A 17,269-nucleotide genomic window follows, 5' to 3' on the forward strand; every position below is an offset into this window, starting at 1 on the left:
TGGACTCCATTGACCTTTTTATGGATAAAAAAAGTTACATATTCTTCAGAAAAGGTTGGTTTGTGTTCCACAGAAGAAAGAAAGCCATATGGTTTGAGATGGCATTATGATTACTAAATGATCAGACAATTATACTTTTTTGGTGAACTATCACTTTAAGTTTTAAAAGAAAGTGTGAGGAGAGACAGCAAGTGAGTTTTTGCATGAATGTGTGTGTTAAGCAAACCTGGTTGAACTCCCGCTGGTTCTGCACTGCTCCGACATCACCACCGATAGGCAGCTGATCGGACAACTCCTCGTCTTTAGCTGTCAGCCATTCAATGATCTCCTGCAGGGACAGCTGGAGCTTCCCGCTGTTGTCTGAAAAGACCTCCAGCCGTACCCTGCCAGCACAGCAAACAACAGCCCACCACAGGGCACGAACACACAGTTAAAGACAGCACACCCCTGAGATCACAGTTCTAAAGACCCTTCATATGAGATTCAGGACACACTCGTACAGTTACCCTGCCACCAAAATTCCTTTTTGATAGTGAAAACAAACAGAATGACAAGAAAGAACAAGAAGTGGGTGGAAAGAGCAATAGGACATGACAGAGGCTGGATTCAAACCTCTGTCTCCCACATTAGGTGAGCTTAAAACCAGCCAAAGCTGGTCTTAGCTGGCCATGCAGGATGGTAAATTGGCCAGTATTAGAGGGGTTTTGGGCACTTTTTGAGCTGGCTTCTCAATAAAACCAGCTGAGCACCAGCTTGGCTGGGCTGAATTACCGCTCAAATCAGCTAAGACCAGCCAACCATCTTAGTATGATTTTACCTCTTTTTTTTAGCAGGGACACAAAAATAGCAAACATTTCAATATAGTATTATAGATGTTTTACCAATGCCAGATTGTTAGGAGGTCTCTTAAAAGAGTAAAATTTTCACAGCTCATATTTTTCCTTGTCTGATGCCTTCCTCATGCAATGGCAGGCTAGTGGGTAGTAAAAGAGCTTGGGACTGGGTGTTCTTTTGATACCATCAGCCAATCAGCATTGTCAGGATGTTATTTGAGCCCCCAGAGTGGTTTGTCACATGGCATTTACAGCTCAAAAATGTGTGCCCAGTACTGAGTGCTCATCAGCATAGATATCAGGATGCAGGTCGCGTACTTCCAGGAGCAACTGCCATTGAGATGAATAGGAATGCTAACGGAAAGCTCTCACCAGCTATTATAGACCTCCTTGACGGCTCCAACTTGCCACCAGTTTTAACCCAGGCATGTCAAGAGAGGACTTATGAATAGTGAAGGCCATAATACAAAAAATACATTACATGATGTCCCCGCATATAATGAAACAGGAAAGCATGTCTCAACTCATTGCCCTGCATTTACTTTATAGAGTAACTCATGGGAAGAAATCTTATTTGTTTGGAGGAATCACATTTTCACAAGGCTATAAATAAAATATAAAGCTAGTCATTTAGCCACCTGCCCACATGGGCTGGAATTGTTTTGGTGTCAGGCGGGTTTTGTCCGCATCACATCTGAGGCTGCACAGAGAGGGAGGATTAGGAGAGAAGCGCCTTTTGTTTCAATTACCTTCAGTGTCCCAGCATGCAGCAGACACTCACAACTATATTATTTCCAGCTAGAAACTCTAGAGCATTGTCAAAACCGAGAGGATAAGAGGGGAAAATAACAGCTGAGAAACAGAGATAAAGGAAAATCGAGAATTATACAGTGAATTGCAACAATACTCAGACACTTAATCAATTCTCTTATTTTACTAAATTACAAATCCTTTAGTAAAATATTGATATTTTAAAGTTCTGATATACCAAATTTATTATATTAAAAGAATAGTTCAATCAAAAATGATGTCCTTGATGACAACAGATGTGTATGACTGTCTTTCATCAGGAGAACACAATTGATGATTTTTAGAAGAAGATAGAGCTCTGTCAAGTCCTTATAATGGAATTACACAGGTGCCAGCACTTTGACTGTCCAAAAGTCATATTTTAACAGCATAAAAGTAATCCATGTGACTCCAGTCGATCAATTAAGCATATTGATACATTTGTGTAATAAATACATAGATCATTAAAACGATAAATAAATCGTTTTTCTTCAGAAGACATTCATTTATTGACTGGAGTTGCATGGATTACTTTATTGCTGCCTAAATGTGACTTTTGGACAGTCAAAGTGCTGGCACCCATGTTCTTCCATTATAAGGACCTGACAGAGCTCTAGCTTCTTCTAAAAATCTTCTGTGTTCTGCTGAAGAAAGACAGTCAAACACATCTGGGAAGGCATGAGGGTAAGTGAATAATGAGAGAATGAGAGAAAGGTGAAATTGTTTAGAATAATTGGAATACAATGCATGCATGAGTATTCAATCCCCACATTGCATTTGGAACAAAAACCAATGCATTCCGAAAAGGCCAGAAACATACTTCACAAGTACGCAAATGCAGACCCGAGCACTTGGCCAACACATTAATGTGTGATCCGTTTCAACATACTAACAGTGGTAACAAACCTCAGTATTCAAAGGGGAGATAGAGTTAACTTTAAAAGTTTGGATCATAAAACTGGATGTGTTATCCAACTTTTTACAGGATGTAGAACTGTTCAATTCATAATGGAAGCCTGTTTTCATTTTCAAAGTCTCCAGTCTTTTCCCTCGCATCAGTGTAGCGAATCAGCTCTATATTCTTCCACCATTAGGTAGCGAATCAGCTCTATGAAATATTAATAATCAATCATAACTTGTTATAATCAATTATGAATATTTGGATCAGTTAATCGGGTTAACTTGATGTAGCTACATTAACATTACAACCAAATACTCGGTTCATCCCGTGAACACTCAATTTTGGTTATTAATTAATTAATTAATAGAAATGTACATTTCTGGGGCAAGGGAAATGTCTTTCTTACTAAGTATTAAGAGCAAGTAGTCAAAATCTATGATTAGTGACTTTAGATATGAGCTTGAGACACAGACAACTTTACATGTGACATGAACAAGACTTTATTAACTAGACTAAACATTTAAACTACTCTAACATACATATACATACATTCATACAGTTTACCCAGGGAAAGAGGGCTGAAGCAGAATACAGGAAGGCAAGAAGTTATAGCATTGTTTGAAGTTCAGCAGATCAACAGCCTGAGCAAACCATCATATTAGTTCTGACACGCCCTTTTTAGAAAGGGGTGAGGATACTTAATGTATCAAATAATGAGACTAAGTTTGATACTTGCATGTCCCATTTGAATTAAACTGTCCTGATGCAATTTGTTGAGGCTCCAGTTGATCTTTGATGATGTTGTCTTGATGAGAGAGAACCAGTGAGAGTCAGAGACAAGGCCGTAGCCTGGCACATGCTTGGGAGTCCTTGGGGCCTTCTAGTTTGGCATCATTCAGCGAGAGAGTGAGAGAGCACAAGGCTCAGAGGGCAAGAGAGGCAGGAAGCCAGAGGAGCATAAGAGAGCGAAGAGACGAGAAGGGCTAAGAGGGGGCTAAGAGGGAGCGAGGAAGTGGGCGCAGCAATTTTATACCCTCAGGAAACAGGTCCCACCTCTCATTGGCTCGACCAATAAGAAGGGTTTGAGTTCTAGGCGGGAATTTGGTTTATTGCTCTTTGTTGTAAAATTGCCCATTGCATGTGCAAGAAAGAAAATAGGAAATATACTTGTAATACTAATATGTTGTTGTTATCGACATATCATGTACACAGTCATTTCAATCTTCAAAATACCAAGTTATAGAGACCAAATATGCCACACATATGATTTTGGTTAACCATAGTATGCAAAGTCTGAAACATTAACCCATTAGTTTGCAAGACAACATAGATCAAGCACATTTAAGGGAAAATGTGAGATGGCACATTAGATACATGTCAATATTTATCACATGGATATATAGAATATATATATAGGATTAACAGGGTTCATTTCTCTTTCTCAGTAAGAGAATGAAGTGAGGGTCAGCACTTCTCTGAATATTCCTTTGGAGGTCGTAAAATTCTCCCTTACTCTGGGCATGAGAGAGTTCCTTTGTCAAAGCTCATTTGCATGTTTATGACAGTAAGAGATTTTGGGCTGAATGACTCAAAAGATAGTAAAACATCGCGTAATATCATTCTACAGAGATCTTATATTCGAATTCAGCTCGGACAAATCGTAAGGTTTAATTTGATACCAAGAAAGGTATATTTGGTACCTTTAAAAGTGGGTTTAACATTCTTACACTCAGGCTTATTAAATATAAAGCCTCTTATTAAATATAATGAGTTCTCCTACACTACTAAACAATTCTACTAATTTTGATCTACACCAAAATACATAGCACACAGGGATTACAACATATTTCACTAAAACTAAGCCCTTTTAGGCTTTATAAGAAAGACACACATTTTTACGTTCAAAAGTCCCCCATTCCTTTCCACACGATAAGCACGTGGTGAGCATGCGGATGTCACATGCGGTTCTCTGTCAATAGTTCATTGTCTCTTTGTCAATACATTTATTGTGCTTGTGGAGACTGGTTGGCGCTATTTCAGTAATTAGGGGAGTTTTTAACAGTAAGTTCTTGTTTGTTCGTGAATCTGTTAAGGCCACTGATCCTCCGCCATACCTTACAGTCCCCCTTTTTCGCCAGGTGGTGTCCCTGTTGGAGACATCATCGGATCGACAATCATCACAATGGCGGATGGCAGGTGAATCATGAGGGTTTTGTAGCAGGTGGTTGTTCCACGGTGGGTGATGTAGACAGTAGCCACATCCAGGTCTCTGCAGCAGGTGCAGAGGCAGCAGGTGCGGAGGCAGCAGGTGCCTTGACAGTGTGTCACCTGTCATTATGAAGTCAGTTCGTTTGAGGCAGGTGCTTGTTTGTGGCTGCAGGGAGTGGTTATGGGCATTGTGTAGTGTGGAGAGAGTTTCAGACTGACCTAGTACTGGTAGCAAAAGGGCAGCAGGTGGCCGATCGCCCTTGGTTCGGCACCCAGTCACCAGGTGTCTGAAGTCTGCAGTGTTACTCTGCTCTGGCAGCAGTGCTGACTTGAGCTTGCCTGAGTGGTGTTGGGCAAGAGTCAGAGGTTTGTTCTTCCCAGTACTCCTCAGGGGAGTTCTGTTCCAGGAGCTCTTTTGCTAGTGCTAGCAGCTCTTGTAACTCAGAAACAGGCGTTTCTAGCTGTCTTTGTGCAGCCTCTGTTTGGCACCTGTTTGAAAGGTGTACAGGAGGATGTTGTTGTAGACTGCTGTGGGACGTCCTGTGGTGTTTGCTGGGTGAGGCCTTGTGTTTGTTAAAGGCCTTCCGTGTCAGGTCACGCAGTTGTTGGATAGGCATTGTGTGGGGGCAGGCCATAATGCCTAAATGGTGACTTACCATAGGATGGAGGTTTCGGAGGAAAAGGCTCTTGAAGCTGGTGTCCTCCTCCATCCCAGGTTTGTTGCGAGCTCCGAGTAAGCTCGTCTGAGTCTGTGGTAGTAAACATAGGGAGATTCATGCCGACCCTGTTTGGTGTCTAGGGCAGCGATCAGTCCATTGTTAGACTCTGAGAATTCCCTTATGATGGCTTGTTTCAGCTGCTGGTAGTTAGACTGGATGTTTTCTGGCTGTCGAGCCAGAAAGCGTCGCAACTCTGGGCTGGACGTGATCCAGATCAGATGGAGTCTATCTTGATGGTTCACACTCATCAAAGACTGCAGGTGAAAGTCAATGTCTCGCAGGTAAGCGTGGACGTCGTGGTCTCCTGCAAGCTCTGGTGTAAATGCAGGGATATGTCTGGCCATTCGGTTGAGGTCTTTGAGTGTCGCTACACGTGTCGCTTCAAGATTCGTCTGAATCAATCCTTTTCCTTCCGCGGCTGCAGAAGCTTTAAGGAAACTGTCCGATGACGTGTTAAGCAGTGGGGTTTGTCTCCCCTTTGTAAATCTGTGCTTGGCTGGGGAGGTTTCTCTGCTGATTGCAAGTGGGGAGTGAGATGTCTCTCCTGCTGTGGTTCCTTTTGCAGCAGGTAAGAGTGTCTCAGTTCTCGTTGGACCATGTCAAGTTCATCTTTGGTGTTGTCCAGCTGCTGAGTCAGCACTTTAACTTCAGCTCTGGACACATTCAGTTGACCTTCACAGGCCATGATTCTGGCATCTTTGTCCAAGAGTTCAGAATTTGCTGTTTTTAACAGTGAATCTTTGTGAAAAAGTACCTTTTCCAGGTGCTCTCTGGCTGTCTTTTCCAACTGCTCTTGTTGTTTAGCAGCTGTCAGAGCCGTTTGAAGTCTGTGGATTACCTCCTGTGACTCCCTTCTGCCAGGGTCCTTGTGTCTGTCCTGAGCCCCCATCTCTAGCTGGTCTATGCGGCTTTTAGCATGTGTCAGCTCCGTTTGGGACTCAGTGATCTGGCGTTGGAGGTTGTTTACCTCCTGTTTCAAACCTGTGAGGTTGTGGGCCAGGACGATAACCTCAGTCAGATATTTGTGCTCATACCTCTGGTTTGAGTCGTCTGTCATTAGTTCTTTTCCCTCGTTTTCCAGTTGCTTTTTGTTCTGTTGCTGAAGGTCATCAGCAGCCATGGATAAAAGGGTGTTCCTCAAAACACCTAGCCAGTCCTTTTGGCCTGCCATCTGGGCAGTTAGGCTGAGCATCTGCAACATTTTGGCACACTTCTGGTGAGAGTAAGGGCAAGAGACTAATGCAAGATCAAACAGAATTTGGAGCTAAAGGCAAAGTGAGACAGCAAGGTGTATAATGTACAGCTAGGTTTTGCTAGGTGTGGTTAACAATTGAAATGTGTTCCTGATTATTACTATCTTAGCTGCAAATAGCAGGGTGCTCAGATTTGTGTGGATCTGAGTGGCTTTGCTAAAAGAGCGTAAGCCTAGATTTAATAAATGACTTAAGATGTTTCTTTGGGTCAAATTATTTATCAGCACTTACTGATAGCATACAACAGGCTTGATCTTTGAACACATGAAGAGGAGAAAGAAAGAGGAAGAAAAGAGCTTTCCAATTAGATTGTGTCTATTAGTGGTGCTCAAAATTATGCCATAGAAATCGTCTAGATTACTAGTGTAGCTGGCTCATAAAATTTAAGCAACTTGTTGCAAATAAACACAAAATCGAGAAGAAAAGTATGTCTAGTTACTTTTGCAGATTTATGGGGAAATAAAACCACACTAGACCAAGAGGGTTAAATGGGAAAATGAATAGCTGACTTCTATTATTAGTAAAAATAATAAAAAGACTTGAAGAAGTGATTAAAATAGCAGAATAACCTTGTATTGGGAATAATCAATAGCACTTATGATTAACAATTAGATTTGTTTGGACATCATTCTATAGTTGGGCACAGCTGTTGCGTGTTCAAGACCACACAATGTGTTTGTCCCTCTATAAAGTTTAGTCAACGTGCCCTTGAAAGTTCCCAATAACTATAAAAATTATTCTCTATCTAAACAGTTTACATGTAATTAAGTTTTTAGATTTAATTAACAAAGTAACTGCAAATTTAGCTGAACAGCGTTCAGTAAGGGATGCACCTGAAAGGTGCAGGTGAAGTTAGATGAGAAGAATTCAAGTTAAGGAAAGAGAAAGTGAAAATTCAGAAACCAGAAATGGGGTTAAAGGAAAATGGTTTAGATCACTTCACTCTGCATGCACACAAGCTGTAGATAAAGGCTTCATGTAAATTATGCTAGCAGCTAACTGTTGAAGCTATTAGTTAGCTTAGCCTAAGCTAAGGGCTGCTAAGTTGGGTTAGCTTAGCCACCTAGGCTGGTTTGTTTACAAAAGTCGACAAGTCGTTGTCATGGGAACCAATGCACTTCAGAGTTTCAGTGAGTGAAACACAGTTTTGATCACCAGGAAGCTAAGCCTTTTAGATGCACACATAAGGTTTAGATGAAGGACATAAATCTAACTATAATTTGTAAGGCCTTTATACTGTGAAAAGGGGAGCATCACCCAAATCTACATTTATATAACACTGTACTGAGATTTCTTCCTCAGAAACAGGTTAAGCAATCAATTCTGGTACAGTTTACATGCCGCTGAGCTGAGATTCCTTCATCAAAACAGACTTACACTTTAATACTGAAATTAGGGTTTCTTCGCTAAAATCATATTACTCGTACACTGATACCTTTTGAAAATATGCTTAAATGTGTTAAGACTCTTTCAATTACAGTATAGATGTCAATTCAAGCCATCACTTTATCCGCATCCAAACAAGCCAGCAACTAGTGAAGCAAATGCCGTTTCGCATGTCATGTCCTATTCTGACCGGAATTATTCAATGCACACTTTTAAGTTGACAGTGGTTAAAGCTCATAACCTTTGTTTAATCATGCCCGCATCATTCTCCACCATTATGTAGCGAATCAGCTCTATATTCTTCCACCATTAGGTAGCGAATCAGCTCTATGAAATATTAATAATCAATCATAACTTGTTATAATCAATTATGAATATTTGGATCAGTTAATCGGGTTAACTTGATGTAGCTACATTAACATTACAACCAAATACTCGGTTCATCCCGTGAACACTCAATTTTGGTTATTAATTAATTAATTAATAGAAATGTACATTTCCGGGGCAAGGGAAATGTCTTTCTTACTAAGTATTAAGAGCAAGTAGTCAAAATCTATGATTAGTGACTTTAGATATGAGCTTGAGACACAGACAACTTTACATGTGACATGAACAAGACTTTATTAACTAGACTAAACATTTAAACTACTCTAACATACATATACATACATTCATACAGTTTACCCAGGGAAAGAGGGCTGAAGCAGAATACAGGAAGGCAAGAAGTTATAGCATTGTTTGAAGTTCAGCAGATCAACAGCCTGAGCAAACCATCATATTAGTTCTGACACGCTTTTTAGAAAGGGGTGAGGATACTTAATGTATCAAATAATGAGACTAAGTTTGATACTTGCATGTCCCATTTGAATTAAACTGTCCTGATGCAATTTGTTGAGGCTCCAGTTGATCTTTGATGATGTTGTCTTGATGAGAGAGAACCAGTGAGAGTCAGAGACAAGGCCGTAGCCTGGCACACGCTTGGGAGTCCTTGGGGCCTTCTAGTTTGGCATCATTCAGCGAGAGAGTGAGAGAGCACAAGGCTCAGAGGGCAAGAGAGGCAGGAAGCCAGAGGAGCATAAGAGAGCGAAGAGACGAGAAGGGCTAAGAGGGGGCTAAGAGGGAGCGAGGAAGTGGGCGCAGCAATTTTATACCCTCAGGAAACAGGTCCCACCTCTCATTAGGGATGTAACGATATTGACGATATCGCGCTATCGCGGTGGTAAACGTGTCTCGATATCGTCGTGGTTGGGTTACAATATTAAAAGGACAGGTGTCCGTCAAAAAGCAAGAGGATTAAACACAGTCCCGCGGAACAAATCATTGTTAACTACATAGACCATGATCCTTTGCGCTGCGTCGTCACAACAACCGTTGTTAAGCCAATAGGATTGCACGCTACACGCTGTCCACACAAGCTCACAGCAAGCCAGCAGGGCCGACAGCGATACTTGTAAGGATGAAAACAACAACCCCGAAGTTGAGATTGTGCCAGCCCCTGCAGCTTTTAAATCAGATGTCTGGAAACATTTTGGTTTCGTCGTGTCAAAAAACGCAAAAGGAGAGGTGGTGGTGGACAGACAATGGACTATTTTGATCTTTCTGATGAAAAACGTGAACATAAGCTAAATGATAGGTCAGTGTTTTTTAAAAGGCTTTTTGACTGACTATTTTATTTAAGTTTAAGTCATGTTCCTAAATACCAGTTTTAAAAGGCTGCTTTTATTTGCGTTACGCATAAACCTGACTTAACTTGATCTTTGTTTGCACTTAAAGGGAATTCCCTATTGTTTACAATTGTTCTAGTTGCTTCTTAACTTGAACATTGCACAGAAGAATCAGTTATGCAACCAAATATTACTATACAGAATATTGATGTTCCTGACTACAACTTGCACTTTAAAAGCACTATGTGATCAGCGTTTTATGTTGTCATGATCCATAAATACAACAATACATTGCCTGTTGACTGGCAAAAGCAGAATAAATGTCAGTATTTTTTCGCTATTATCATCACAAACACTATCGTGAGCTATTTAACAATACCGTGAGCTTTTCCACAATATCGCAATAAATATCGTACCATGAGGTCAATATCGAAATTGTATCGTACCGTGAGATTTTGATATCGTTACATCCCTACCTCTCATTGGCTCGACCAATAAGAAGGGTTTGAGTTCTAGGCGGGAATTTGGTTTATTGCTCTTTGTTGTAAAATTGCCCATTGCATGTGCAAGAAAGAAAATAGGAAATATACTTGTAATACTAATATCTTGTTGTTATCGACATATCATGTACACAGTCATTTCAATCTTCAAAATACCAAGTTATAGAGACCAAATATGCCACACATATGATTTTGGTTAACCATAGTATGCAAAGTCTGAAACATTAACCCATTAGTTTGCAAGACAACATAGATCAAGCACATTTAAGGGAAAATGTGAGATGGCACATTAGATACATGTCAATATTTATCACATGGATATATAGAATATATATATAGGATTAACAGGGTTCATTTCTCTTTCTCAGTAAGAGAATGAAGTGAGGGTCAGCACTTCTCTGAATATTCCTTTGGAGGTCGTAAAATTCTCCCTTACTCTGGGCATGAGAGAGTTCCTTTGTCAAAGCTCATTTGCATGTTTATGACAGTAAGAGATTTTGGGCTGAATGACTCAAAAGATAGTAAAACATCGCGTAATATCATTCTACAGAGATCTTATATTCGAATTCAGCTCGGACAAATCGTAAGGTTTAATTTGATACCAAGAAAGGTATATTTGGTACCTTTAAAAGTGGGTTTAACATTCTTACACTCAGGCTTATTAAATATAAAGCCTCTTATTAAATATAATGAGTTCTCCTACACTACTAAACAATTCTACTAATTTTGATCTACACCAAAATACATAGCACACAGGGATTACAACATATTTCACTAAAACTAAGCCCTTTTAGGCTTTATAAGAAAGACACACATTTTTACGTTCAAAAGTCCCCCCTTCCTTTCCACACGATAAGCACGTGGTGAGCATGCGGATGTCACATGCGGTTCTCTGTCAATAGTTCATTGTCTCTTTGTCAATACATTTATTGTGCTTGTGGAGACTGGTTGGCGCTATTTCAGTAATTAGGGGAGTTTTTAACAGTAAGTTCTTGTTTGTTCGTGAATCTGTTAAGGCCACTGATCCTCCGCCATACCTTACATCAGCGTATATGTTTTTAATGGATAAAGTGATGTTTTTTAACATATTAAATTAGTAAAAATTGCCAAATAACAAATAGCTCCATATTGAGATACTTCACAGAGTCACGATGAGCGTCTTTTGACAGTGCCAACATGAAGTGATGGCTCTAGTATAGTAGATATCATTATGTACTTCAAGTTTTTATGACAGCCTAGTTTCAGTAGGTTTTACACTGTTTCTTATGGAGACCGGAAACTGAAAACAGTCGAGCGGCGATTAGAATCTTCATGGCCCTGCCCAGTGGATGCTCAGGAAATCTTTCGATTATCAAGACAAGTTTCTATAAATTTATTGACTTTAATTTACTAGCTCAGCAATATTCTCTTCAAACTGTTGCTACGACATGACAGTTGTTGACTTGAAAGAAATAAACTCACCGTACAAGCGGCAGTTCACATCAATATCCGCAGTAATAGCCCTTGTGGCAATGTAGAGAATGCAACGCACACTTGCGGTGTGTTTTGAATTGCAATCTGACACCTTTTGGAATGCAACAATGTACTTGCGTAGAGTATGTTTGGACCTAAATGCAATGTTGACCTCAATATGTAATTTTTCTGGTTTCATTTCTTCAAATTCTAGGCAGATTTGCTCCAGGTATTTTAGGTTAGTTGAATGACACTTGCGCACTACAATATGACAAGGCGATTAAAAAAAGTTACATAAAAAAATCTGGTCTTCCTTCTATTTTAACAAGATGCCCAATCCCTGCTGGTAAAAAGAAGTCTCACAGCATGTTGCTACCACCAACATTATTGCATGTATTGTGTTGTTTGAGGTGTGGGCACTGTTAGATTTTAAGAAAAGTACTAAGCCCCAATATAGTCTCATGACAATTCGTATGAGATGATGAAATATAAGATATCATACGACTTGGTTTGAACAGGTACATCTTTTACTCCAAATTAACAAAAATAATGTCAACGCGATACAATACAGGCATCAAATAACTAGCCACTGATCCAAAACTTTATTTAAAAAAAAATATATATATTTTGGTTACTCATTCCATATTAACTTATACAATACAAGTTCCCTATCGAGAGGTCTCTCCTATTGCATAAGTAGCTTACGCTATGGGAAAACTCCGTTTCTCGAGAAATATTGAAGTCTTTATGTAAAACGCATTGCAGCTGCACAGCAGACAGCAATGAGCGAGGCAGCTCGGTCATTGGCTGTGCTGCAGCAACTTGCTCGAACCAATGACGGGGCGACTCTGAACGCGCGACCAATGGGCGCATGCTTCACGCTCACGCGCTCAGAGCCCGCCAAGATGGGCGTGGCTTTTGGCTATATATTAGGCGCCCCATCATGAGAGTTCTTTAGATTTAATCTCCTTCAGCAAAGACCTTCTCTTCGCTGGATCCTCCGGATTGTTGGAGTCTTTCGCCCGCCGTCGAAAAGCCTACAGCAGGACCGCTAAGAGGACGCCGGCGCCTTCAGCCGCCTTCGAAGCCTTCTGCTACGCCCAGCCAGAATATCTCTTTTCTGGGAATAGTGCTAGACTCAGTGCAGATGACAGCGCGCCTCTCATCAGAGTGCGCGCTCTCTATTCGATGCCTTGCAACATCATTCAGAACGGGCGCGCGTGCCCCCGTCAAAGGATTTCAAAGAATGCTCGGTCTCATGGCCTCGGCATCAGCTGTACTCCAGCTAGGATTGTTGCACATGCGTCCTCTCCAGCGCTGGCTCAAGAGCCGTGTCCCCACTCACGCGTGGCGCTCGGGCCACTTTTTGATCAGAGCGAATCACGGCTGTATAAAAGCCCTGACGCCCTGGAAAGCCGTCAACTGGTATCAAACCGGCGTGAGTCTGGGCGTGAATACGCGGAGAAAAATGATCATGACAGATGCCTCCAAAATAAGCTTGGGGGCCCTTTACGAGGGCAGGCCTGTCTCCGGCTTTTGGTCAAACCCGGAAAAGCGCCTACATATAAACTGTCTGGAAATGAAAGCGGTCGCCTTGGCTCTCAGAGCCCTGTTCCGTACCTGAAAAACGAACACGTCCTGGTCCGAACAGACAACATGACGGTAGTTTCGTATATAAATCGCCAGGGTGGACTCAGGTCAAGCTCCCTGCACTCTATGGCAAGGGAGCTCTTCTTATTGTCACAGCACCACCTGCGCTCGCTGAGAGCAGCGCATGTGCCAGGCGCCCTGAACCAGGGAGCGGACATGCTGTCCAGAGACAAGGTTCTCCCAGGAGAATGGTCTCTCCACCCCCTGACGGTTCAGTGGTTATGGAAAACCTTTGGCGAGGCAGAGGTCGACCTCTTCGCCTCCAGGGAAAATGCGCAGTGCCCCCTTTTCTTCTCAAAGAGCACGGACGCGCTCGCCCAAGTCTGGCCGAGCCGCCCCTTGTATGTTTTTCCCCCGATCACGATGCTACCTCAGGTCATCAGTCGGATCAGGGAAGTGAAATGTGCAGTGCTCCTGGGAGCCCCACTCTGGAAAAACCAGACATGGTTTCCAGAACTGATGCAGATGATGCAATCTGCCCCATGGCTGATTCCGTTGAGGCTAGACCTCCTCAGGCAGGCCAACGGGATGATTCTTCATCCCCGCCCCGATCTGTGGGCCCTCCATGCATGGCCCCTCAACGGGTTCCCGAGAACCTCCCCAGTGGAGTTTTGAGAACCATCACTGAGGCGCGACGCCTCTACGAGCGCTTATATGCCCAAAAGTGGAAAGTGTTCAGTGACTGGTGTGATACCAAGAGCTTGAACCCCAAATCGTGCGAGATACCAAGTGTACTCTCCTTTTTTGCAAGAGCTGCTGGAGGCGGGCCGCACACCCTCCATGCTCAAAGTCTATGTGGCTGCCATAGCGGCATCACACAATCCTGATAAAGGACGTTCATTAGGGAAAAACGACCTAATCATTCGTTTCCTAAGAGGCGCTAGGAGGATGAACCCTCCTCGCCCCCCCTCGGTGCCGATCTGGGACCTGGCCACGGTCCTGGAAGCACTCAAGAGTGCCCGTTCGAACCTCTCCGAACCGTGCACCTTAAACAGCTCTCGCTCAAAACTGCGCTCTTGCTGGCTTCGCCTCAGTCAAGAGAGTGGGCGTACCTGCGCACGCTGTCATCAAGCTGCTTGCCTGGAATTTGGACCTAACGACTGCAGAGTTGTCCTTAGGCCAAAGCACAGGTATATTCCTAAAGTGCTCTCCACACCCTTCAGAGTACAGGTGATATCTCTGGCAGCGCTATCATCCCCAGCAAACGAAAGCGACGCTAATTTTCTCTGCCCGGTCAGGGCGCTCAGGGTATATTTGGAACGTTCTGCCCTGTTCAGACAGACGGAACAATTATTCGTATGCTTTGGCGGCCGCACTAAAGGTCTCACAGTTTCAAAGCAAAGAATATCGTGCTGGATAGTGGATGCTATAGCGCTGGCTTATGAAGCCAAGGGACTTCAATGCCCCTTAGGCGTCAGAGCTCACTCTACGAGGAGCATGGCCTCCTTGTGGGCGTGGTCGAGTGGGATACCCATTGAAGATATTTGTGCGGCAGCAGGCTGGGCCTCACCTTCGACATTTATCAGGTTTTATAACCTACAGGTCCCCTCATTGCATTCCAACATTCTATCAGCCTGACTATAGAATGGACTGGAGTATGTATATGCTGAGCATTATCTCCTCCCATATAGGTCCGTCTCTGACTGACTTAAAGGATTTTTTATGCATATCAGTACATAAAAAAACTCAGTACATAAGATATGTGCTTGTGTTTGTACTATGAGCACCCCACCATGGACCACCTTGGAAGGCGCTCTATACTATCCCATTATGTAGCTCGCCGTTGGCCGGCTCGTGGAATAATCACTTTGCTTTAAGGCTCAGGCATCTGCCTCTGGCTTTATAGAGTGAAGTCAGCACACACAGCGTTTTGCATGGTGTTCCCATAGCGTAAGCTACTTACGCAATAGGAGAGACCTCTCGATAGGGAACGACTCGGTTACTAACGTAACCTCGGTTCCCTGAGAGGAGGGAACGAGTATTGCGTAAGCTGCCGTGCTAGTGCTTGGTCAGTTCGCTTCAGTTGATTGAACCTAAAGAACTCTCATGACGGGGCGCCTAATATATAGCCCTAAGCCACGCCCATCTTGGCGGGCTCTGAGCGCGTGAGCGCGAAGCACGCGCCCATTGGTCGCGCCTTCAGAGTCGCCCTGTCATTGGTTCGAGCAAGTTGTTGCAGCACAGCCAATGACCGAGCTGCCTCGCTCATTGCTGTCTGCTGTGCAGCTGCAATGCGTTTTACATAAAGACTTCAATAATTCTCGAGAAACTGAGTTTTCCCATAGCGTAAGCTACTTACGCAATACTCGTTCCCTCCTCTCAGGGAACCGAGGTTACGTTAGTAACCGAGTCGTTACTCTGTCAGAAACCTGTATTACGCTTACCTCGTCTCGTTTCAAACCCTGATGCTTTCTTCTGTGATACTCAAAAGTACTTTTTCTATTAAAATCATGATTTAATTCGGTTTAAAGTCTTGGTAAAGCATTACACTTTATGGTCAAGCCAAGTCAAGTGGTTTTTATTGTCGTTCAACCATATACAGTTAGTGCAGTACACAGCGAAACGAGACAACGTTCCTCCAGGACCATGGTGCTACATAAAACAACATAGGACAAATACAGAACCACATGAGACTACACAGACTAAATAACATACCTATATAAAGTGCACATGCAAACGTGTGCAAAAAGTACGGGACAGTACAATAAATTACTAAAAATGAACAGGACAATAGGCACAGTGAGAGATAGTACACAGTAGTGCAAAACGATGACAGTTTCTAAAAATGCCAAATATAAACATAACATACTATGAGATGAGTGTTCTATGCACATAGAAGTTATTGAGGTAGCAGCCAAGTATAAAGTGACAATAATTAAAGTGCAACTCTAAGGACATGTGTGTGTGTGTGTCAGTCCAGTCTCTGAGTATTGAGGAGTCTGATGGCTTGGGGGAAGAAGCTGTTACACAGTCATTTGTTACCATTTGCCAGACGGCAGGAGGGTGAAGAGTTTGTGTGAGGGGTGTGTGGGATCATCCACAATGCTGGTTGCTTTGTGGATGCAGTGTTTTTTGTAAATGTCTTTGATGGAGGGAAGAGAGACCCCGATGATCTTCTCAGCTGTCCTCACTCTCCTCTGCAGGGCGGAACGGTGCAATTCCCAAACCAGGCAGTGATGCAGCTGCTCAGGATGCTCTCAATAGTCACTCTATAGAATGTAGTGAGGATGGGGGTGGGAGATGTGCTTTCCTCAGCCTTCAAAGAAAGCAGAGATGCTGCTGGGCTTTCTTGGTAATAGAGCTGGTGTTGAGGGACCAGGTGAGGTTCTCCGCCAGGTGAACACCAAGGAATTTGGTGCTTTTGACGTTCTCCACAGAAGAGCCGTCGATGTTCAGTGGAGAGCGGTCACTCTGTGCTCTGCTAAAGTCAAAAACCATCTCTTTTGTTTTGTCCACCTTCAGAGACAGGTTGTCGGCTCTACACCAGTCCGTTAGCCGCTGCACCTCCTCTCTGTATGCTGACTCGTCTTTCTTGCTGATGAGGCCCACTACGGTCCTGTCATTGGCGAACTTAACGATGTGGTTCGAGCTGTGCACTCACACAGTCGTGAGTCAGCAGAGTGAACAACAGTGGACTGAGCACACAGCCCTGGGGGGCCCAGTGCTCAGTGTGGTGGTGGTGGAGATGCTGTTCCCGATCCGGACTGACTGAGGTCTCCCTGCCAGGAAGTCCAGGATGCTGTTGCAGAGGGAGGTGTCCAGGCCCAGCAGGTTCAGCTTTCCAACCAGGTGCTGAGGAATGATTGTGTTGAATGCTGAGCTGAAGTCTATTAACAGCATTCGAATGTATGAGTCCTTTTTATCTAGGTGGGTGAGGCCAGATGGCGGGTGGTGGCGATGACGTCATCTTTTGA

General features: G+C 43.1%; 1 protein-coding gene across 1 annotated transcript in view; it reads right to left on the reverse strand.

Moving 5' to 3' along the window:
• The window catches only part of LOC127660003 (dystrophin-related protein 2-like), a 113,999-nt gene that overhangs the window by 57,104 nt on the left and 39,626 nt on the right, over positions 1-17,269 (reverse strand). The window contains exon 3 of the mRNA XM_052150037.1: positions 227-383. Within this exon, the coding sequence (XP_052005997.1) occupies positions 227-383 (157 nt within the window). The remainder of the gene's footprint in view (positions 1-226; positions 384-17,269) is intronic.

The sequence above is a fragment of the Xyrauchen texanus genome, chromosome 19 (assembly GCF_025860055.1).
Source record: "Xyrauchen texanus isolate HMW12.3.18 chromosome 19, RBS_HiC_50CHRs, whole genome shotgun sequence".
In the NCBI taxonomy this organism is placed as follows: Eukaryota; Metazoa; Chordata; class Actinopteri; order Cypriniformes; family Catostomidae; genus Xyrauchen; species Xyrauchen texanus.